Consider the following 23,610-nt stretch of genomic DNA (forward strand, 5'->3'; position numbering starts at 1 on the left):
GGGTACATAAGCTTTAGTGAACACAGCATGTCTTTGTCATTTTTAGAAGCAAGGTTTTAAATGCAGCAAAAAAAAATCATGGGGGAAAGTGTGCATCATGAATTTAGAAAGTTTCAAGTACAGTAAAGATTATTGTTTAAAAATTAAAAGGAGGAGTAATGGATTTTTAGATCAAAAGTTGTTCCAGATTCTTCCAGCCAAAATGCAAACTTAAATTCTGACAGATTTCCTGCTTCAAGCTGAGTAAAGCCTCAGAACAACTTCAAGAGCAGCAGGTGAAAGCCAGGGGTTCGACTGAACAAGATCACTTATTAAACACACATCTACAGAGGCAGTGTTGCCACCAATTTGAATTTGCTCAATTCCTTACAAAGCACCTGAAAACCAGGCGGGGGAGCCAGTGCTTCACCAAACTGCCTTCCTGCACTTAGAGCAGGAGCCACTGGAGTTTAGACGAGCAGAAAACTTCACACACAAATTTGTCCCTTTAAGTGGCCACTCTGCAGTGCAGGAATACTGCAGCAGACTGAGCTGTGCTGAGAGAGAAGCAGGGAGAGAACACAACTCTGCCAGAGCTCTTCAGCTCAGCTTTCCTCAGCTACTGTACAAGAAGCTCCAAAGACATTTCACTAAATGGTAAAGGAAACAAACTTCAGCATCTTCAGGCATGTATCTCCCAAATTCAGATTCCAAAGCCTCAACTGTGGAAATTCTAGTGCTTGATGGAAAATCCAAAACAAAGCCTGGTTTAAAAAAATTTATTTTACAAAAAATAAAAACTAGTCTTTATAAACATTTCAAATACCAGCTCTAAACCTCAACTCTTTAATATTGGATTAAGCTTGTTGAAAATGCCAGACAAAGTCTTAAAAAGTTTTAAGTTTGACATATCCAAAAGGGTTTGTTCTTTTAAGAAATGTCATTACAGAGCTGTTAAAAAAATACTATAGAATGTTTTTCAAAGTCAGAATCCCAAGTTCTTCATCGTCTTAACTACTTTTCAGGTGTTTATAATGAAAAAGACCCAGAAACTCAGGAAAAATAATCAGAAACTGTTTTACCTGTTAAGCATATTGTAAAATTAGGGGCTGGAGAAGCAGGGGGGAGAAGAGGAACAAATATTTGTCCATGCTGACTTAGTTGTGCTGCATGAGATGAATAAAATGTGTAGGTTTAAGTTGAAGAAAACTGAAGTCATAGTATTGGTCCAATCCCCTGTCAAAGGTGAAATTTTGGGCCTCTGAGTGTATTTCCAGAACAGTTCCTTAATACCCGTAAGAACAGAGCTGAGGCTTAGCATGGGTCAAAGCAGTAACAGAGAATTAGAAACTAAGGAGTGCTGATCAAATCAGCTCCATTAATCTCCATCCCCTCTGTTGTTAAAGCAAATCTCTGAATATTTTTAGCTGCAAGGATCATTTTTAATGTCATCTGTTCCCAAACCTCTGCAGTGATCAAAGGGAGCAATTTCCACAGACAGGTAAAATAAGCAACACATGAGGTGAAGCTGTCACCCTCACAACATGCAGAAGTTTTAAAATAAGCTTTATAAAACACAAATTGCAATGTCTGTGTCCATTTTCACTGCATTTCCCAACCCTCAGCTCTACCCAATATTCTACAGGTAAATCTTCCTTGCAGATTCTGTACAGTAAAAAGAGGAAAAAACCAGAGGTATACACAGTAGATTCTGTCCTTTGCCCTTGGTATTAAAAATATAGCAAACCACAAATGCTGGCATTAGGAAATCAGTCAACTCTTCTGGGTTTCAAAGGAAAATGCAGCTCTTCAGCAAAACTGCAAGGCTTGGTGCAGCCTGTGTACTGGAGATGCTTTTTGTTTGAGACACTGTTTAGGGAAAATGGTTGAGGACAGCAGCTGCCAAAATAGTAAACATGTTCTGCTGAGGGGCACCGCTCATCACGGCTGCATGTTGTTGATAATGGCCAAAATGCTCATTTTCTCTTGGGCTGAGTCCACATCTTCATTTTGTTTCTGAGCCACTCCTGTGCCAAGGCCATACAGTCGTCCGCAATACTTTGCATCATCAATTGTATCCTCAAAAAATAACTGCAGATTAAAAAAAGAGAGAGAAACAGGTATTGTTTAATTAGGCCTCTAAATCAGAAAACATCCAGTGTTAATTAACAGCTCATTTGCAATCAGCCACCTCCAAGATGGAGTGTGCAAATTAAAGTAAGCAATGAAAGGGGAGTAAACAGAACAAGTCTGTGCCAAAATCAGCAATTCCTATTCCTGACAGTTTGAAGTGTGATGGCCACAAGGCTCAAAAATCCCAAACCAAAACAAACAACACATTATACATGTTGACATTTATGGACAGAAAGTGGAGAAGGAAGAACACTGCATTACCTCTTTCATTCTGAAAAATGCCATTCCTGTGAGGAGAGAGTCTGATCCTGCCTGGTGTTGTCGTCCAATTCGCTGCAAATCCAGCTGGTCTGCCACTTCCTGAAGGCCACCCTGCAAAGAGAACAGAAGAGAATTTATTTTGGAACATTTATCTCTTGCCAAAATTGCCACATTCCTCCAAAACACGAGGGCAAACAGGGTATGATGAACCAATGCAGATCCCAGCAGCACCCACCCTCCAGCTGGGAGTGAAACCCAGTGGGAAATGGTGTTCAAGAGTGCACAAATAACTCTCCTCAAATTTAGGTGCCTTCTTTGCCTGCTGCAAATACTTGAGATAGCTGTGGGTACATTCATGGGTTACACAAGCTGGGCCTTTCCCTCCCTTTACTCAAGGCTGTGATTCAGTAGATAAATTACTTTCAACCCTCTTATCAGTTAAGCCATGGAATATTTCATGTAAAAGAAATACCTTCTCATGGGAAACATAAATATGCTGAATTATAATTAGCCTCTGATAAACAAACCAGAAGGCTGTGGCAATGTCCCCTTTATAATAAACACATTGCTAAGTCTGAAACTGGGGAGGGCAATATCCAAACTGTGTCTCAGGTGCTTCTCTGTCACTACTTTTATACACATTCCCATTTTAAGACAACATATGCAGCAGTTCTGCCACCTGTATTCCTGTACATGCAGTGTTGGTACTCATCACATGCTTACTGGGGAGATAAAAGTACCTTGAGGTTTTTGCAGCTCTTCATTAAGTACTTCACATCATAGATAGATGGGAAGAAAAGGTTTAAGATATGGAAAAATTCATGTTCCTCTTCTGGTAACCTGGAGTCTGTCAACAACTTCACCATGTAGCCAAAGTCATAACCACTGAAAACAAAACCATAGAGAAACCAGATAAGCAGGCAGTACTAAAACCCAAGGTACTGTACCTCGTTTTTCAACAGAATTTCACCTGCTGTGCCTTTCAAGTCTTAACATTTTCTGACATTCATAAAACTCTAGATCTCAGCCAGAACTCATCCTGATTTTCTATGTCAATGCAGGACTTTGGAATGCCCCCCAAGTGCCCTCACTAGCCTTTTGTGGAGCAGCTAAGCCGTTGGAAAGAATACACACTTCTTCCCAACTCTGCATATTTCTGTAGCTAAGGGCAATACAGAAAAGAAGGACACCCTGCAAGTATCTCTTGAGGGAGAAGGAGGTAGTGGCAAGTCCTTTCATTTGCAATACCATGTTGGACCAGAGGCTTCCTGATCAAGTTGGTTGAAATGCTACAAGAAAGATATCCTAACCACACAGGTGGAAATTCAGAGCACCACCAACATTGTAAAGAAGAAGAAGAAACAAAATCCTTTACAATGCATTTACTAAGTGCAGAAATCACATTTCAACTTCTTCAAGGGAGGGAAACTGTAACAGCAAAAGGATTTACAAGCAGTCAGGAAGTCAGACCATGAAGTGTCCTCACTTCTTAAACTTGGCCTTCATATCTTGAAGCCTACATTAAGAACTGCAGGACTGCTAATTTTTCTCCTTAAAATCTGTGAATCTCCATGGAAAATGCAGAGAATTAAGAAGAGACTTAACAGGGTCATCCTGGACCCACCTGTGGAAGGACAGCCATTTCACACTGTCACTGAGGACGACCCCCGACGTCATCAACAACTCAGCAAAGTGCAGGGTGTCAATCCCTTCCTCTTCATGCTTCTGGAACTGCAGCCCAGAGCTGGCAAGGAGGTCTATGGAATCCTGAGAGTACATGTCTTCCCTGAAGGACAAAGAAAAAGCAAGTTTGCACTCAGGGTGCTGCCAAGACAAGCTCATTTTAGAAAAATTCTCCCCACACTATGTCAAGAATTGGATTAACCAGTAGGATACTCCTGGGTTCCAGTTTGTCCCTCTAGAAAATTCAAACTGGCTCAGTTTCAATACCACTGCAGCCTCCTACAGCAATAACAAGCTGTTCTATGATCATAACTAGTTAACACTTCCATTGCTAGTGCAAATTCCAAAGATTCCAGCTCCATAACTGACTGTTTTGAACAATGTCCCTTCTGCAAGGTGAAGGGAAGCACCACAGATGAGGCCCAGAGGAAAGAGGAGTTCCCCCAAACAGGAAGATGTGCAGCTCTAAAGCACTGACCATCATTCCTGTCCACATCTTTCCTTCTCACTCCACAGCATGTACCACCTTATCAGCACCTTCACCTCCATCTCGGGGAGTAAACAGAATTGCATCACCCTTGACTCAGGAAGCAGGACAAGAATGATGTGCTTGGTGGAGAGCTGAGCAGGAACCTGACCTCTTTACTGGTTTCTGTCATTTGAGGGGCAGGAAACAGAGCCAAGTTCTATCAGTCAAGTGATCACACAGCACTTCACACTGATTTCAATACTTATAAGAGGCTCACAAATTTGTGGAGTAAATAGTGCAACTTTTGGGGTCAAGAACTGGATGATCTGCACATAGTAGCTACAAATTTTTGTAATGCTTTCCAATGATAGTTTCATAAAAATGGATTGATTTGCTCTACATATGTGGTTTTGCCAGATAAACCCTTTCTTTATTTCCAGACAGCTCTAGTGGTAATTATGCTGAGTTTATCTTTATAATTACAGGGGAAGGGATAATGAAACTTGTTTCAGCTGCAAGCCAGGATATTACAGTATGGAGGAGACAAGAACTGCCACACTCCATTTAAAAAGATTCATTCTGAACAGATGTGATGATCACACCAACATGCTTTTAGATCCCAGCTTACACTTAAGCATGGATTTGTAAAGAAGTCTTTTTCTTTTTGATGAGAGCAGCACATCCATTTATTTCTAGCAGAAAGAGATGGAGTTTCACATATATATATATATATGAAGTTTCAACCATTGGTCCAGAAAAAAATGGCACACAAAATTATGAAGAGAAAGGGTAATAAGGATAGAATTTTAGAATTCTAAATTTTAGAATTTAGACTTTGACCTCCAGATACACTGTTAACTCCTGGCCCTCCAAAACAGGTTCCCACATAGTCAGTACTAGAATCTGGATCCTTATTGCTCAGAGGCAGCCAGCAGTGATGAGCACACAGACACTGACATTTGCCAAAGCAGAAGGAACAGGAAATTAATGCCAAGCCCAAAGACTCACGTGAGGTTGAATTTGAAGTTGAACTGCCAGGTGTTAATGCCAGAAGGATACTCCCCCTTCTCATTAGTGAAGGTGAGGCCCAGCTGGATGATCTTCAGCAGGTCGACGTTGCAGCGCAGGAGCTGGTACTGGTAATCGATGGAGCTGCGGAATTCACCGATCGGCCTCACCACCACGCCCGGGAACTCCGTGTCCTGGCACAGAGGGAAAACTCAGCTTCACCAGGGATTCTCTGGGAACCAGGACAGCCCAGAGAGTGAAAACCTTCCCTGCTTCTGAGGAACACTCAGTGCCTACATTAGCAAAAACTACTGTCACACAAACACACCTCAGCAACAGCAGCTGTCTGTTAGATGAAAAATCATCTTTTGGATGAAAAACTTCTTACTCAGGCAGAGACTGTGTGCTGTCACCAAACTGCCACACTGCTTCTACCCTCAGACTGGGGCACTGAGCTTCTCCTGCCTATACACAAAATCTTTCCCAACAAACCCAGTGCTGTGCACCTGACACAATCTCTCCCTTGCCCAAGAGGTTTATGTCTACTCTTACAGCACAGTCACCCAAACAAACCCTAAGAACACTTTCAGTGAGACTGAAAAGAAGCAAAAAGTTCATTTCTCATTGACAAATGTTAACACAAAAATCATATTCACTTCCACAGCTGAATTTGACACCAAAATCCCACACACTCTGCAAAGACACCTGTCTTTTGCCACACTTTTTATGAGGACTCTTCATAACTTGAGGTTCAGTGCTCCTAAGCAAAGCTGGCAGAACTTACAGTATCAGAGCTAAAACCAGTTCTTTATCTAACACACTGGGGTGCTGCCAAGCAGATCCAGACTTGTAAGAGCAGGAGGAGATTCCTCCCACCTGGGGGAGAGCAGACTCTTCTTAAACAAAGCTTTCTGAACATCTTATCTACAGCCAGAATATTTTTCTTCCCTAAGAATCAACATCTGCCCTTATTAGAAAGGAGGCAGCTCAGCTGGCTGACAGTCACTTGCAGGTCTTTTAACCTCCAGCCCCATAGCATCTTTCATAATCAGAAGGAGAAAAACAATCACAGGATTTAAACCCAATTGTGACTTGTTTCATTTTCCTGTTGCACAAACCAATACACTATGAATAGCTAAATATTAAATAAATTCAGGTTTTTAAGTTGGTCTCCCTCCTCCCCTCCTTTCACTCAATCCATACTCAGCACTGCTTGTATTAAATTCTGGAAAGCTACCAAACAGCTTTTTATTTTTTCACCTCTTCTAGTTCAGTTTGACTGAGGGATGGGGAGAAATCATTTCTCACCCAAGAATCAACTTATCCACAACCCCAAAAAACCTCTTGACTAAGGGAATTAGGTCAAGTATAAAACATTTACCATGGCAATGTAGCTGTAACTCAGGACAATCTCCCGAATTTTCCTCATCTCCTCCTCCAGGTTGTTGGCCCATACTTCACAGATAACCTGGCTGTTCTCTGCAAGGGCTGCTGGCATCTTGCAGGGACCAGAGAAAAGGCAGCTGATGCTGAACTCCAATGACAGAGCAGGATCACAAGCTGTGCAATCTTATCAGTGTGCTGCATTAAAGAGATAAATAAATATGTTTTAGTAAAGGAAGAGTGACATGTGAAAAATGCTCTGTAGGAGTCAGTCACTTCCATTTTCACCTTCAAATAACCCACTTAAAGTTCACACCAAATTTTGCTTTATCACTTTCTGTAAACATGCTGAATGAAATCTAGAGCATCTTCTCACAATATAAGAGCAGATGCACAACCAACAGTCCAGTTATTTATGTAAAGAATCATTATCCCTATATTCCTTTTCCTGGCACAAGCTTTGACACTTTGGGCACAAGATGTACAGGCAGTGAATCCTCATCTGTAACCCTCAACTATTTCCCCATCCCTGGAAGTGTTCAGGGCCAGGCTGGGTGGAGCTCTGAGCAACCTGGGCTAGTGGAAGGTGTCCCTGCCCACAGCAGGAGGGTGGAATGAGATGATCTTGAAGGTCCTCTGCAATCCAAACCCTTCTGTAGTTCTGTGATGAAGATAATTGTTTAAACACAATAACAGAATGCTTTAGAGAGAACACTCATGGGCATGAGGTTTATGGGTATGAATATCTAAAGGAGGGTGCCAAGATGAAACCAGGCTCATCTTGGTGATGCCAGGACAAGAGACAATGGGCAGAAAGTGATGCAAGGGAAGTTTCTCCTGAACAGGAAGAACATGAGCAGGGACTGGACACAGGAACAGGCTGCCAGAGAGGTTTTGGAGTCTGCCTCAATGGAGATATTCCAGAACTGTCTGGACTCAATCCTGTGCCACACGCTCCGGGATGGCCCTGCCTGAGCAGGGAGGTTGGACCTGTGACCCACTGTGGTCCCTTCTAACCCATGTGGGATTCTGATGGAACTGGGCCAGGCTGCAGGGGGTGTTCCCCTGGCACAGCGGCAGTGGCAGCAGAGGCACAGCCCGGCTGAGCCCCTTTCCCACAGTAACACCGGCGAACCGCACCCAGGCGCCTGCAGGAGGGCTCCGCCTCAGCCGGGCCGGGCCCCGCGCCGCAGTTACCGGGAGCGCACCGCCACAGCCCGGCCCGGCCCGGGGGCACCTCAGGGCCCCCTCACAGCCGGAGGCGGCCGGGCGCAGCTCACCGCAGCCAGGGAGCGGGAGGGCCGCTGTCCGCGCCGCCGCCCCCCGAACCCCAGCGGCAGCCCTGCCCCCTCAGCGTCCGTCCCGGTGCCGGTGCCGGTGCCGGTGTCGCTGCCTGCCCGCCCGCCCCGCTCCCCGGTACCTCCCGGCAGCCGCGGCCGGGACGCGCCGCTCTCGCCCCGCGCAGCCGCGATGGCTTCGAGTGGCCCCCGCCGCGAGGGGCGGCGCTTCCGGGTCTCGCGCCGCTTTGCCTCTCGCGAGAGAGAGCGAGACATGGCGGAGCGGGCGGCGCGCGCGGCGGGGCGGGGCGGGGCGAGGGAGGGGGACGGGTACGTTACTGCGCGCGGCCGCGCTGCCCGCACTGCGCATGCGCCTAGTCCTAGCCGGCTCGTGTTTCTCCTCCTCCTGCCCCCCCCCCCGCAGTCTAATGGGCTCGCCCGGGCCCCCCCCCGCGCTCCAAATGGCGGGCGAGTCCAAGCTCCGCGGGAGGGGGGAGAGGAGGGATGAGGGACTTGGGCGCCTGCGCTCCTTGAGGGAAGCGTCGCCATAACACCCAGCGGGGCTGGGGTGGGCTTCCAGCATGGGGAGCCCCCAGCACCCCCATCCCGTGGGACACGGGCTGCGCCGGGCCCTGGCTGAGCGTCCCCGAAAGAAGCAGCGGCCGCCCCTCCCTCACCAAGGGGAGGTGAGGGGGTCCCCGGGTCGGGGTTGGGCCCGAGCCCCCCCGGGCTCCCAGGCCAGGGTGGGAGCGGGTGAGGGTTCGGTTCCAGGAGGGATTTCCTAAAGCCCAGAGAGCAAACGCTGCTGTCAGCCCCGGCACGCCTTGCTCCTACGCTATAGTGCTCATCAAGCTCATTAATGGAGCAAGATCTGCTTCTCCCTGCAGGGGCTTAGAAGTCATTTAAGTTCCTACTGCACCTGCCGACTTTTAGCCTGGCTTCTCCTGTTCCAGGAATGGAATTTAAGTTACGTTAGCAACAGAAGGTTGTAGCAGGTAAAGCAGCTACTGCTTGTGTAACGCGGCTGCCAACACTTGCTGTGCTGGATGATGCTGATGGCAGGTCGGCAATTCATTGGGAAAGCTCGTCTGCTAATTAAACTTAGATAGTGTTTCCTTTATTTTACACTGCCATCCTTCTGGACGGGGTTGCATCTGTTGTAAAATACGTATGTGCCTCTATAAATATATATGTTCTGGTACTGGATTGTCTGCCCACCATATGGGAGTCTTTCCCTGAATCTCAGCTTCTTGCCCAGCATTTTGATCAAAGTATTTGCAAAAGCAGATATTGGTATCTTTCACACATCAGACACCGTTCAGTGTCTCAGGTTTAATGTTCATGCCTCAGCAGAAATGTTGCCTTTAGAAAAGAAGAGGGTTTTTCAAGTGTTGCTGTGTTGAGTGACCTTGCTGCTGTCAGCATCTTCATACATTCCCTTTATTGAGCATTATTTTGATTCAGAGTTTATCTTCGGGGAGGATAGAGAGTTACTGTTTTGCCTTAGCTCTGCAGTCTCTGGTGTTGTGCAATTTATGCAACATGCAATATGCTACACTGCCAGAAAGTAATCACCTGTGGTCAGTTGAGTCTGGGGTTTTGTACAAGGAAATCTGTGTTGTTAGCAGGTAAATTCAGCAGGCTGGATTACAGCACCCTGTAAATATAAGGTGAAATTTTTATTTCCCAAAAGAGTTCAGAGTCATTTTTCTTGCTCATAAACCCAGCACTTGAAGGGACGTTGAATCCAGGGGAAAAAGGACGATGGATCTCCTCAGGCCACTGTAAATATCTGTGCCTTGGCACTGTAATAAAAATGTGTTGCAGGCAATAATCACCTGTGATAAATTACATTTGTAGTGTGTAAAAATACCTCTGTAAAACAAAAGCTGTTCAAGGATGTTGGCAAGCACTGGTGGGAAGAGCTGGAGACACATTTTGCTTGATGAGATCAGAATTATTTTCAAACATGACATGGCTAATAAAGATTCAGAGCAGCTGGAAGAGGCACCCTTTTCTTTAAAGAGTCCCGTCATTTCTGTATTTGGAGGTTTCCAAGGTTGCCTCCAGCTCCAGCACTCCAAAGCAAGTCTTGAAGAGTCCTCACATCTACCCTGAGTGTAGAGCTGCATTATAAGGTGGAATAAAGGTATTTAACTCAACATTTTCACACTGGGCAGCTTGAGCTGCACATCCTGTTGTGCCTTTTCTTTAGAGCTTACTCACAGCACCACAAGAAATCTTGCTTGTGGGAATCCTGAAAGGTGAATTCATCCTTGTGTTGTTGCACAGGTGCTCCCAAAGCAGCCCCTGCAGTGCTAGGTGGTGGCACACGTGCCCAGCTGAGAAATCTGGCTCAGAATGCAGGGAATCAGGCAGGGAATGATGTGTGCCAAGCTCAGATTCCTATTCAGGAATTATCAGTATGGCCTTGTCCAGTCCCTGACAGATAATTCACAGATTTTCCCCTGATGTTCCTCTCAAACTGTGAAAGAGCCAGTGCCTATTACAAAAACTGTGAGGAGTGAACAAAGCTGTATTATGAAGTGTCTGATCAAAAATGTTTTTTTGCTCTGAAGAAATCAGACTGCTTGCATGGCTCAGCAAAGATTGCAGCAGCATTGGGGTGTCTGTGATGGAGACATCACACAGGGCAGAAGCAGCAGTTTGATCAGTGACAAGCTGGGCTAGACACAAAATTGCAGCAGAAGAGGCATTTACAACCCTCTGAGTAATGTGCTGAGCTGTCCCTATGGGTATGAATATTTCAGAGATCACCCATGCTGGAATTGAGCAGTGGTTCAAAAGGAACACAGGTCTGAAATTCACTCTTATCACCGACTATTGGCTGTTGGATGAACAGCCCTCCCCCTGCAAGCTCAAATGCAGAGATCAGCTGAGGACATTGTCCTTATGGCACCCCTCTCTTGAGATGCTCATTTCCACTTCCTCCTCTGCACGTGAGTGAATAGTCTGAAGGAATCACATTCCTCTCTGCTGAGCCTGCTCTCTGTGATAAATGCCAATTAGTAGCAACAGTTAAGAATTACAACTTCTGTCCCTACCAGGGAATAATTGGAATTAGGCAAGAGAAAGTGAGGATGGAAACACCAAGAGTGTTCAATGCTGTTCACTCCTGCAGAGCTCTATGCAGTCCCAGCTCTGCTGGCATGGGGTATTACTGAGAAAGAGCATTTGTTGCTTCACCTTTGAAGGTCAAACAAGGCTCACTGTGAGGCAGAGGTGATATTCCCTGTTTTTGTTCCTGTGGGAAAATTAATCTGGAAAGTTATGGTAGTAACACCCTCAGTTCCCAGAGCTTAGCTGGTAGCAGGGCACAATTTATGGGCTAAGTAACAGATTGGGGCCACATTTGCATAAGAGAGATGGATGCTGCTGTAAATGACATCTCTGCAATGCCATAATTACAGACTTTATGGTCTGTAAACACCATGGTTAAACACAACTGAGCCCAAGCACATGCTAACCTGTGTGTGTCTTCACCTTACCCATGCAAGCCAAGCCTCTTACTGGTTGAGGGCACTGTGTAGCAACAGAGCTGGAGTAATTTTTAGTCTTGGTACAATAACATGAAAACTGGACTGCTGATTTTTTGCCAAATTCCACAGTAGCCCTATTGCTTTAACCAATATACCTTTGACCCATTCAGTTGCACTGGCAGTAGCTGTTTTGTGCTCCAACCATGAGTTAGTGAATTATAAAAACTACTTCTCTTTAGGGTGTTAGTGGCTTTTTTGTTCTCAGGCACAACAATGAAAAAACTTAGAGAGATGCAGAGATGTGTTCCACGTGCTTAACTGAGTAACAGCATGCACATACACACAGGAACACTGCCAGCACTAACAGTGACATGGCACTGCCTTCACATGACTTGTCTGGGAGGGGACAGGAGCTCCTGCTTGGAAACACACCCCCAGTGCCCTTGCCTAAACCCTCATAAAGCTTTGACAGCAGTCATGAAAAGTGAGGAGCTGAACTCTGGGCTCTGAACAGACACAAAGGACCTCTCCTAGGCTACCATCAGCAGGTGGTGAGCAAAGAACAGGCAGCCAGAGTTCAAGGGTGCTTGAAAAGATATGATAGAGACTTTGAGGAAGTCATTAAAAGGCAATGTCGTGTCTGTGTGAAGTCCATTGTCAGCTTTTCTAGGAACAGGGTTTCCCTTAAAACCGTGCAGTGCTTGGTAAGACATCAAACACCACGGCTGGTCCTGTGTCTGTCCACACAGAGGGGCTGATATGCAGCTGTTCAGGTGACCAGGTAAGTGCTCCTTTGTTCTTTGTTCTCTGTGTTCTGTACTGTCATGGATAGTCACATTCTTTGTTCTCCCAGGAGCAGTTTTGCACTGTCTGTGCTGTATAAAGGTTGATTTCAGTGAGGTAAGAGCTACACCAGAGGCTTCAGGAGGAGGGCACAAAAATCCCAGGGAGCTGGGCTGGGTGGGCAGCCCCCATCACAGCAGATGGAGTGTTCTGAGCTGTGCCTGCCATGCAGGTCTGGCTGCTGGCAGAAGGATGCAGGGCAGGGAAAGGGCACCTGGGCTGCCTCAGCTTGAGGCTCTCTGGGCACCAGAAGTACAAGAGAACAGCAGGCATGGGGCATAAATAATAGTTCACATGTTAAAAAATGCAGCAGGGCTTTTTTCAGATTATACTCAGATTATATTGAGCATTTTAAAACATGACTTAGACCAACCAGCTTTTTTTCAGTACCAGAAGTGGAAAATCCAGTGAAAACAAGATCTGTCACTTAATTAACAGTTTTTGGGTAAATTAAGTTATACATGGAAATAATAATATAAAAAATGTATTAGAATTCTTGTTTGACTAGTGTATGTTTCCCCTTTAATTTCAAGACACTGATTGGGAAAGCAATTTCTTTTACTCTAGGTTGAGAATTTGCTTTGGATCAAATTTGGTGTTAACTAATTCAAAATAACTGGAAAGGAACTTTTTTTTTAGGCAGGACTAGTTCTAGCTGATATTTGGAAATAGCTGCAGGCAGCTGAGAGCTTCAGTGGCTGATTTGGGGCTGTAAAATATGCCAACATGAGAGCAGTGCCAAGCAGCTGAATGGCTTTTTGTTTGCTGAAACAGCCATGGTTACATGAATGGGTTTTTAATGTATTTGGTGTATTCTGAATCAGGAGAGACATTATACAATAAAAAAAGAGTAGGTAATGAGATGTTGGGGAAAACCTACTCTATCCAAATTTTTCTGGGTTTAATGTAAATAATGTAGAATTTTATCCTGAAAAGTGGCTTAATAAAGGCAGTGTTTTAAACAGAGGGCAAGCAGATGTGGCAGCTCTGCTTTGAACTGGAAATCTTTGCCCAAGCCAGCCTTCTGTCATAAACTGATTATTTTAAAAAGAGTACTAGAAATGTGATTGCAAATTTAACTCTTTCCTAAATGCACAGAGTATGTGACTCAATCAAGTAATAGCTCCTTCTCCTAAAAACTCAAAGCATAGTCACATTTTCTACAGTGCTCTGCCCTGGAGCTCTTCACATGCAAGGGTGTCAGCAGGTTTGAGTCAGCACAGCTGGATGGAGGAACCTCTGGAGCATCAGCCTTCCAGCTCAGTGAGGTTCCTCTCTCACATCTGCCTCTCCTAATCCAATCTTGTCTGCTGCAAAGTCATCAGAGCAGAATAATCTCTTTAACCACAGAAAACTATGGCCAGCACTATTTATTTTACTGTCCCAGCAGAATAATTGGATATTGCTCTTTTCAGCTCCCTACTGGGTGGTTGTAAAGATAGAGATGTGCACAGCTAAGAGCAAATAATAGGAGTTATAACCAAAAAAAATCCAAGTGGAAAAAACTTGCAGTGAAAGTTGTCAAATACTGGAACTGATTTGCCAGAGAAGCTGTGAAATCTCCCTCTGTGCAGACACTCAACTGTTCAAAGTTCTGAACAACCTGTTAAGAAATCTGGAATGGAGCAAAGCCTCAAAGGAATGGATTATTCAAGCCTGACATATTTCAAGCTTTAGTAGTGTTTCCTTGGAGGCAGTGGGCACACCTGCCCTGAGAGGACCTGTGTGACAAGATGGGCATGTAGTGGATGTTGGGCAACAGATGTGATTAGAAGGTCTTTTAAAAATTAAGATAAGATCAATTTAAATTTGGCCTGTGGCATGTTATTTATGCTGCTCTCTTCAGGCTAGCAGGTTATTTTTGGTTGTTTCTTATGGGTATTCTTCATCAGATATATCAGAGTCCAACTGTATTTATCAATAAAGATGTGGTTGGCAGACAATATATGAGAGGAAAAGAAAATCCCACAGACTGGCTGTGGTAGCTCACACAGTGCAGCACTGAGGAGCTCTGTGTGTCTGGGGAAGGACAGGGAGCCCTGGGACACTGCAGGTTCCCCAACACATTCTCATTTTCAGCAATAGCACCTTAGGACACCTTTCATGCTAACATTTTGGGCCAAGGGAGACAAAGTGAACTTGGATTTGGTTTCTTTTTAAGACTGCTACCAAAATTCAGCGTTTCCCATGGGAGTACATCCAGCCCTAGTGTTGAAATACAGGGTTGGGAGTATTTCAGGGTTTCAAGTTTCAAATCCCTTTTTTTTTTTTATTTTTCTTTTTTCCTTCTCAGAACTGTCTAACATCAGTTTCTTCCACTGAAATGTGTGGTATGGTGGGCTGGCTCTTTGTGTCTGTGAGTAAGCAGGAAGGAGGTGTCTAATTTTACTGTCTCATGCCCTTTGACCTGCATACTAATAGAGAATGTAACAGAGCTGGGAACACCTGTGAATAAACACAGTTGTATTTGTAAGAACATACCCAGAAGGCTATAATTTCAAATCTAAACCTCCTGACTAATACAGGATTTCTTTTTGACAGTTTATTCATCCTTTCTGAAACGCTGCAAGAAGAGTACTCCTAAGAGGCTTCCCTCCATCATCAAGGTAATAGAATATCATCTTCCTAATGAGTAATTTTCCAACTGTTTGTAGCCTAGACAAGAATGTTTGATCCTTCTCTGTGCTTGCCTTTGTACTTGAGATAACAGTTTGCCTGTGCTTGAATATTCTACTGAGTAGGAAAAGCAAAATGGATTAAGTTCTGCAGTCCTCAATAATCTGTCAGTCATGTTGTTAGAAGTTGTGTGTTTGTTCTTAAAGACCATGTGAAAGCAAGAAAATATTAAGGAATGTTTTGTTAACTTTTGCTAATTATATTTGATGATAAGACTGCGAAATATAAAAACAGCTATGCAATAATCCCTAGGACAGCCAGAACACAGCCTGAAATACAGAACCCCTCATGGCCATGGCCAGCAGTGAACTCCCAGCAGCTACTCAGACCTTGGGTTTGATTCATTTTTTAAATTTCTTTTAGCAAAACCATCAACAAATGGTCAAGCAGAGGCAGATGCAGGGAGATTCATTATGAGATGGCCACATGCCCATTTATGACTTTAACTCTCTAAGTGACCATAGCAGGACTTGAAGCAAAGATGATTTTCTTACTTATCATGTTCTTAAACTGTAACTCAGAGTTTGAGTGAAGGCTGTGGGGCTCTATTGTGTTAGCTCTCTGTGGCCCAAACTAATTTTGTTTTCATCCCTGCTTGTTTAATTGCATGTTGTCATTAAGGAAGAACATATGTCCCACATTATCATTTCCTTACAGCCTGGGAGGGGCTGGAGCAGCTACTGGGTGCTGCAGTGGATTCCCACACCAGTGACACAAGCAAAAGCTTTGGTTTTGGCTGTTCTCCCATTTTTCCTTGTTATCCTTGCATCCCTGTTAATCTTCTGGGACACTACTAACTCCTCAAGAAATAAAGGCATTTTTCTTCTCAAGAACTCAGCTTTGCTCCATGGCCAACACACGAAGGATGGAGCAGGACAGGACATGGCACAGAGAGTAAATATTTTACACTTTTAGCACTGAATTACAAGTAGAGATGATTTGCTGTAGTTTGCATCATATTCTGTCACTCTCCAGCTGGCCACAGTTCACTTACTTGGCTCACCTTTTATTTCAGATGGAAACCGACCCTGGACATTCCCCCACAGCTGAGCTGCAGAAGCAGGTAAAGGCTCCAGCTCATGGTGTTAAGGAAGCTCATGCAGGTGCTTTGAAGGCTGAATGTGTTGAATCACCTTCTAAGAGAAGTGACAGACACATCCTCATTCCCAACATTTTTGCATAATTAGGAGCTCATCTCTTATCACTGAAGCAACACTTCCCCAGCATTTTTTCCCTTGCAGTGGACTGCAGCTACAGCAGCAAGTGGGGAAGGAGCTGTCACCTATGCTTGGGTGGCAAGAGCCCACCACAGTCCCCCAAAACCAGAAGCTGTGCCACCTCACTGGGCCTGGTCCTGCTAAACTCTTATGGCCACTGATGTGCCCCAGTCTCTTTACCTTGCCAGCAGCAACCCTGTTCTGCACTTAAGGACTTTGCCAACTTCTACAAGTACTTTAAGAGCAAGAACTCAAGCAATCCATGAATTAGTTTGGAAACTACTGTGCTGTAGCTGTTGGCATGAGGAGAAATAGGGTATTAAGCACTTGGACTTGATGAACAAGATTTGTTTTCTATGTAAACTCCTCTACTTCTACATCTCATGTAATTATAGTGTGTGGGATTCATGTAATCACTTCATCGTATGCAATAAAAACACAGCCTCAAAACAAGACAGTTTCTAGCCAAAGGGCTGGTAAAATAGCTGAAGGGCTGAACTTTAGCTCCTCTCTGTCCTGTCTCAAAGCAGGACATGCACAGTGTCTGAGTATTAGGAGTTAAAAGGGATTGAAACTCTTGAGCTAAGGGATGTCAAAGCAACTGAAACCTTATTTGGGCTAATTGGAAACTCTGACACTTGTAAGACAATTTTTGTTTGGTATGCTCTTCATCCCAGGAGAAAAAGGATTTACAGGATTTTCTAACAGATTAATGTTAAAAAGCTCAAAGCTTTCTATAACTTCTGTAACCTTTTTTTTTTCCTAAAGAATATGTAAATGATAGTCCAGGGTCTAAAGATTAAGAAAGTCTTACATCAGCATACATGGGGCATAACATGGATGCAGCTGGAATTGTGAAAGTGCTGAGAGAGCAGATCTCTGGTCCAGGATCCAGCAGGCACCATCTGATGATGCAGGAGAGGCTTTTGCCAGCCTGGCATTTGCACTTCAGTACCCCCAGTGATAACAGTGGCAGCTGATTGCACTGCTCTCATATCAACCCATAGGGTTCACAGTATCAATCTGTAGGGCAAGAGTCCTGTCAGTTCCTTCCTCCCTAGCTGCTTTTTCAATTTAAAAGAAAAAAGGAGGTGATAGGAGGAAAGGGTTGCTTGCTTGTTTTAGTAGTGAATGTTTCAGTCAAAAAGTTCTGTCCTGGGACAAATAAATATTGCTTCTAAGTCCTGGGCCACCTTTAATGTTCTGTAGCTGTTACAGAATTTGAAAGCCATGTAAAGAGGATTCTTTTATATTTCATTTCCCTAAACCACCTGCATTTGGCATTTCTCAGAGCTGCCTCTCTTGTTTGTCCTCTCTGACAGGAGGTGAGCAGGACTGCAGCTATGAATCACACTGTGTTCACTCCAGTCTGTTTGTACAACACAACACCACAGTTAAAAAACAGGAAGGGCAGAGGAATGAAGAAGACAATAGCTGTTATTATACTATTGCATTGATTTTTTAAAAAAAAATTACATTGCAGATAGATATAATTCATATTCACTCACAAAACCCAAATTAATTGCACTCCAGAACCAATTCCAACTTGGACTACTCTAAAAGACAGATTATTAATTATAAATTTGTTGTATATAGACAACTTTGTTTTGAATATTTAAATATTCAAATATATTCAATACTGTTTTTTGAATATACATATTCCTGTTAACCAGGCCATCTGAGCACAGCAGTTCTTGAGTGCTGTGTGGAGAAAACACTGCATCCTGGGAGGGAGAAAATACTGAGGGAGGGAGGTGCTGAGATGGAACACCATTCCTTATTGCTGGTGTTCCTTTCCCACTGCTCTGAGTTATCCAGAAGCCTCTGGAGCTATAGCCCTCCAGGTACTGAGCAGTATGCCAAATAAAGAGGGATAAAAATCAGTGGTCCTTTGGTTATTCTAAAGAAATTCCCCATCAGTCATGCACCAGATCTCTGTAAGCATGACAGATGGATGATTATACACAATATCCCACAACAGCTTTGTTATTGTGTTCTTCAGAGTGTGTGTGAAGCTAAACAGGCCGTCACAGGACTGCCTTCATCATTTCAAATACCAAAAATGCCAGGGCAGGACACAGCAGCACGTGCTCACTCCCTCCTGTTGCTTCTCACAGGGAAAGAAGCTCTCAGATGCCTTGAGGATCAGTGCCTATGTCTTCAGTACAGGCCTGCTCATGTTCACTGCCCTGGTGAATGCTTCTTCTTGGTAAGAATGTTCAAACAAAGCAGCCTGAGGAGAAACTTTCTGTGGAAAGGGGGGAAAGGGGATGAATAGATGGGCAACCAAGCACTGTTATTCCCACAGGTTAATGCAGAATATAACATTAGGCAATTTCTGGCAAACAGCATGGTTGGAGTTCTACGACTATATGGAAGGAGATGAGTGGACAATCTTCCTTGTTGGTGAGTTTTAACAATGCTTCTCAGGAGAAATCATCCATGTGTTATTGTATATTAAATGGAGACATGGACAAACTTCCCAAACTCACTCATCCTCCCACTGACAAGCACTGCCTTGGAAGGTACCCACAGGTGATGTGGTGCAGCTGTTCTGCTTTTGGATGGGGTCACAATCAGGGTGCTGTACAGATTAAAAATCTGATCTTTTTGCTGCTACTGAAGTGGCTTCCCTGTGAAGACACTTTGCTCCTGTGAGAACTGAATGACTCAGTAGAACTATTTACTAAAAATGTAAGTAAATTTAGTGAATTCTATTCTTGTTGTAGTACTTACAAAACTCTTTCTTTTCTTTTCTGATTAGCAGCTGGTGAACAGAACTGGTAGGGACCTTGCAAGGTTCTAGATATCAAGTCAACCTTACCCTAGTTGGATTTAAAAGCAACAGAGGCCTCCCAGCCACCTAGAAAAGCCTTTTCTTAGCTTCAGTTTTGTCAGGTTTCAACCTCTGAGACATTTGTCTGCTCTAACCTCCTTCCCATTCTTTGATCTTACCTGGATGTCAGAATTACCAATATTCCATTTTAAAGCATCTTTGGGCAGGGGACACACCCTTGGCACATCTGGGTCCCAGCAAGGTCCTCAGGGTACTGTGCCAGTGTATTTTGTTTCTGATTTAGCCATAGTTCCCAATTCATTCACACATCTTTGCCCTTTCCTCATGCCACAGGGGCTGCATTGGTGCCTGCACTTGCTTTCTGGGGCTTCAATGGAATCCTTCTGGTGGCTGATATAACAGGAAAGCCAACTTTCATTACTCGCTATCGCATTCAGCTGGGCAAGAATGATCCTGTAAGTACTTCTCACTCTGCCTTTCCTGCTGGCTGAACACTTCCTGCACTCTCTCAGGCCAGGAAAGGGGAGAAGAACCTGTTATGCTTTTCTCTTACAGCCAGGTAGGATTGCAGGGGGATCAAGTCAAGTCTTGCATACCCACTGTAGGGAGGAAGGCAGATCCTGTTGTGAGGCTACTGATCAGATCTGCATTGACTGCTTGTTAAAGAGCTGGTCCCAAAACCAACTGCCTACAAATCTTAAAGCTTTTCATCCTTCCAACTCAAACTGCATTGCTTCTTTCTTAGACTCAAGTCCTGACTTCTCTTTTGCAGGTGGACAGAAAGAAACTGTGGAAAGCCATCTACACAGCGCTGGGTAATCAGTTCTTTGTCTCCTTTCCCATGCTTGTGGCCATGTTCTACATCATGCAATGGTGGGAAAACACCTTCAGCAAGGAATTGCCAACCTTCCAATGGTTTCTTGTGGAGCTAAGCATTTTTACTGTAGTAGAGGAAATTCTCTTCTATTATACACACAGGTGAGCTGAGCACAGGAACAGGTGCTTGATTTTCCTCCATGCCTTTAAGTTTATACTCATACCCTACAACAGCAATAGTCCTCATCCCTCTGTTCCACCAATCTTGTATTTATATGGGAAATCTACCCTCACAACATGAGGCCTTGCTGCTGCCAGCAAACAAAAATGGGTAGAATTTTAAAGGTGGAACAGCTTAAAAGCTAAGGAAGGAACAGAACAGGCAGTTTTTCACTAAGCATTCTTTGAAAAGAACAAGACTGACTGTCCTGAAAGATAAAAATCTCAAAGGTCAGTGGCTGATCTCTGTTCCCGTGTACAGCACCCACAAATCAGGGCCTGACTTCCAACACTGCAGGATTCCCAAACACTGACACCAACATTAGAGGACAGAACTAAAGGAAGGAGGACAAAAGAAGCAGAAGCAAGCACAGTACTCTCAGAAATCTGTAGGTTTCCCTTTAGGACAAATGCACCCAAAAAAAGGAAATGCATTTTACCAAAGACCCATGGAACTGAAAATTCTGATTCTTTGACAGTTGCCGGTAGAAAAAGTCAAAACAGTGAAAGCATAAAGTGAGTCTTCCCCTTACAGTACTCCCAGATTTGAGTAAATAAGTAATTCAGGGACTTTGATTTATGGGATTTATCTGACCTGAGTTTATCATAAGCCAGCAGATAGATTAATTGAATAAGGACTCAATACAAAGAGAGCAAAAGAAGCAAGGAATCCTACACTCTTATTACCAGCTGCTCTGAAATCTTTATGTTAGAGGAGACACAAGCTAGTCCCCTGCAGAAATTCTGTGTTCTGTTACTCCTTTTTTTGCAGAGCTCAAACCCTGCCTTTCTGTTTCCTCTGCCTAGGCTTGTTCACCACCCAGTGCTGTATAAGCACATCCACAAGAAGCACCACGAGTGGACAGCCCCCATCGGCGTGGTCTCCATCTATGCTCACCCTATAGAGCACATAGTAAGTGGATTTTCACATGGTCACCCTCCAGGTGCTGTGTGCAGTGTGATTTCCAAGGCAAGAGAAGAAAATTTGCCCTTAGAGGCTTCTTCCTTAGGAAGAAGAAGCTGAGCTGCCCTGCCAAGAAGCTTGGCTCTAGGAGGGTTGCAGTAATTGTTTATACTGGACTCCAGCAGCTTCCAGAGCACAGCTCCAAGGGCCTCCAGTAGATAAGGAACTGACTGGACAGGGCTTCCCATGAGCCCCAAGAGGACTGGGAGCACAGACAGTGCTTTCAGCAAGAGATAGGACAGCCTGAGTGATTGTGTGGACTTGGAAATCTGTCAGGATTTTTGTGGTGGTTTCTGGCATCAGTGTTTGCAAGGAGTGCATCCCAACACCCCTGAAGCTGAGACTTCTCAGGAAAACACATCCCACCTTCAAATATTCCACTTAAAAATTCCATCTCCTGTTACCAATAGTCCTGGGCTGCTCTGAGGGTCTCCCCAGCTGACAGCATAATGACTGAGGAGCCCAGCTGAGCTGTGCTGGTGCCTGCAGCTGGGTCTGGGCAGCCAGAGCCATTTGTGCCAGGGCAGATCACAGTGAAGAGCTGCAGCAGGGTTTGTCACATTGCTGGGTGTGTCTGCAGGCCATGCCCTTTCACAGTGAGGTTTCCCAAGGGCAGATTCAGCATTATTCCAAGGTGAAGCTGAAATTCACACCTCAGACTCCAGGGTGATTTACTGAGATCATGCTGTACTCACTCAGGGTTTGGAGTCATGTCTTAACTTCTGCTGCAGGCTTATGGATTTGGTCTTTGGCAATGCTTTGCAGTAGTAGAACTCTCTTATCTCTATTATTTCTTTTATTAAATAATATTGTTATCTCTATTATTATTTCTTGGATGATTATGTAACTTCAGTAAGGTGTTTGCAGAGAGATCTTCCCTTTACACTGTTTGCACAAAACAGGCCAGTGTGATGGATCACCAGGTGACAATTCAGCTCCTAGAGGAGAGTCTGCTTGTGGTGGACCCATTAATGAGATATTTTCTTCTCATTTCCAGGTCTCCAACACTCTGCCTGTCATGACTGGCCCGATGATCATGGGATCTCACATTGTTTCAGTCTCAGCATGGTTCTCCATTGCTCTTGTAACAACAAGCATTTCTCACTGTGGCTACCACCTGCCCCTCCTGCCATCTCCAGAGTTCCACGACTTCCACCATCTCAAGTAAGTCTGGGCACTGCTCAGCTTTCCCTTCTCCTGCCTCTCCACTGGCACCACTGGCAGGGAGAGCTCCTTTCTGAGGGTCAAGTGGGTTTGCCTGACTCATGCACCAGCAGAGCAGCTCTGCAGTTCACCTGAGAGCAGGCTGAGTGCTGCCAGTTCTTAGAGCAGTTAAACTGGGATTTCAAGGCATTCCAGCCCTGTTAAGGACAGTTCTCTGCAAGGTTCTTCCTAGAAGTTCAGAATACACTTCATGTGATCTAAGGACAGAGCCAGGGCAAGTCACACAGGTAAAATAAGCGAGCCTGCCTGTCTGTCCCTCTGCCATACACTGGGATCAGTAACACTGATCAGATTACACTGTGCCCAGACAATCACCATTAACCCTTCCTGACAGAGATTGTCAGCCTCCTGTGCTGGACAGAGAGCAGCTGCAGCACAGTTCAAGGATACACACCCGAGCAGTGGAGAAACTTTCCCAGCTCCCAGAGTGCCCTACATTAGACATGCTGCTCAGAAATGTCTGCCTTGCTGCAGAACCAGCCCAGGGGACAGTTCTGTCACCACATGCCAGGACAGGGATCCCTGCAGAGCTGACACACTCTGGGTGGAACAGCTGTGCCAGCTGGAGCACATCTGCTCCATGGCTCAGGACAGCCAGGTCTGGAGAGCACATGGGGCACAGTGACATGGGTGCCCAGTGCTCCCACAGCTCTGAGCTGCCCAGGAGAAACAGATGATGGCACCAAGAGGAGCTGCACAAGGTTCACCCAGGCTTTGACAGAGCTGCCAGGGAGACTGGTGCAGAAATCCCATGGACAGATTATCAGGGCTCAGAAAGGAATGGAGAGAAAGGGCAAAGTAACCTCAGTAACTTCAGTGATGTTTATCTGTGTTTGGTTCTCAGGTTCAACCAGTGCTACGGTGTGCTGGGAGTGCTGGATTTCCTGCATGGCACAGACAAAATGTTCAGACAGTCCAAAGCCTTTGAGAGACACAAGGTCCTGCTCAGCCTCACACCACTCTCTGAAAGCATCCCAGACCCACCCAAGAAAGAGGAGTGAACCAGCCCAGCAGCTCTTGGCCAGCCTGGTGATGAGCAGTGAGAGACAATGATTTATGCCAAATAGTATTTTAATCAGGAAACAAAATTCTTGTCCACGCATAACAGATGATGAAGCTGAAGTTAAATATGCTGCTTGGAAACGACTGCACTTTTGCTGA

General features: G+C 44.8%; 2 protein-coding genes across 7 annotated transcripts; one reads left to right on the forward strand and one right to left on the reverse strand.

The window, feature by feature from the left end:
- Positions 1-742: 742 nt before the first annotated feature.
- Positions 743-8,405, reverse strand: CNOT8 (CCR4-NOT transcription complex subunit 8). Its single transcript, XM_054287908.1, has 7 exons — positions 8,337-8,405; positions 6,915-7,114; positions 5,534-5,727; positions 3,998-4,159; positions 3,114-3,258; positions 2,374-2,484; positions 743-2,070 (listed from the first exon to the last, which is right to left on the reverse strand). The coding sequence occupies exons 2-7, from the start codon at positions 7,029-7,031 to the stop codon at positions 1,921-1,923; spliced, it is 879 nt and encodes a 292-aa protein (XP_054143883.1). The 5' UTR covers positions 7,032-7,114; positions 8,337-8,405; the 3' UTR covers positions 743-1,920.
- A 318-nt stretch (positions 8,406-8,723) lies between these two features.
- FAXDC2 (fatty acid hydroxylase domain containing 2) lies at positions 8,724-23,530 on the forward strand. 6 transcript variants are annotated; one of them, XM_054287902.1, is made up of 11 exons: positions 8,724-8,879; positions 12,344-12,474; positions 15,078-15,142; positions 16,228-16,275; positions 18,547-18,638; positions 18,738-18,835; positions 19,560-19,681; positions 19,999-20,204; positions 21,069-21,174; positions 22,223-22,389; positions 23,294-23,530. In XM_054287902.1, exons 4-11 carry the CDS (start codon positions 16,228-16,230, stop codon positions 23,448-23,450), a joined length of 996 nt encoding a protein of 331 aa, XP_054143877.1. In that variant the 5' UTR covers positions 8,724-8,879; positions 12,344-12,474; positions 15,078-15,142; the 3' UTR covers positions 23,451-23,530. The 6 variants fall into 6 exon arrangements, with proteins under 6 accessions (XP_054143877.1, XP_054143878.1, XP_054143879.1 ...); XM_054287903.1 differs by having other exon boundaries at positions 12,355-12,474; XM_054287904.1 differs by having other exon boundaries at positions 12,364-12,474.
- Positions 23,531-23,610: the final 80 nt, after the last annotated feature.

The sequence above is a fragment of the Melozone crissalis genome, unplaced genomic scaffold (assembly GCF_028551555.1).
Source record: "Melozone crissalis strain CALT ecotype California unplaced genomic scaffold, PUWL_Pcris_2 ptg000061l_1, whole genome shotgun sequence".
NCBI lineage: Eukaryota > Metazoa > Chordata > Aves > Passeriformes > Passerellidae > Melozone > Melozone crissalis.

Bases quoted from the DNA above. Each gene is read 5' to 3' on its own strand.
- FAXDC2 (XM_054287902.1), top strand. From the start codon at position 16,228: ATGGAAACCGACCCTGGACATTCCCCCACAGCTGAGCTGCAGAAGCAG. The intron at 18,639-18,737 runs GTAAGAATGTTC...TTATTCCCACAG, and splicing joins CTGGTGAATGCTTCTTCTTG to GTTAATGCAGAATATAACAT. The intron at 20,205-21,068 runs GTGAGCTGAGCA...TCCTCTGCCTAG, and splicing joins CTCTTCTATTATACACACAG to GCTTGTTCACCACCCAGTGC.
- CNOT8 (XM_054287908.1), bottom strand. From the start codon at position 7,031: ATGCCAGCAGCCCTTGCAGAGAACAGCCAGGTTATCTGTGAAGTATGG. The intron at 2,485-3,113 runs GTACTTTTATCT...TTCTCTTTGCAG, and splicing joins AGAGCTGCAAAAACCTCAAG to GGTGGCCTTCAGGAAGTGGC. The intron at 2,071-2,373 runs GTAATGCAGTGT...TTTAATCTGCAG, and splicing joins CATTTTTCAGAATGAAAGAG to TTATTTTTTGAGGATACAAT.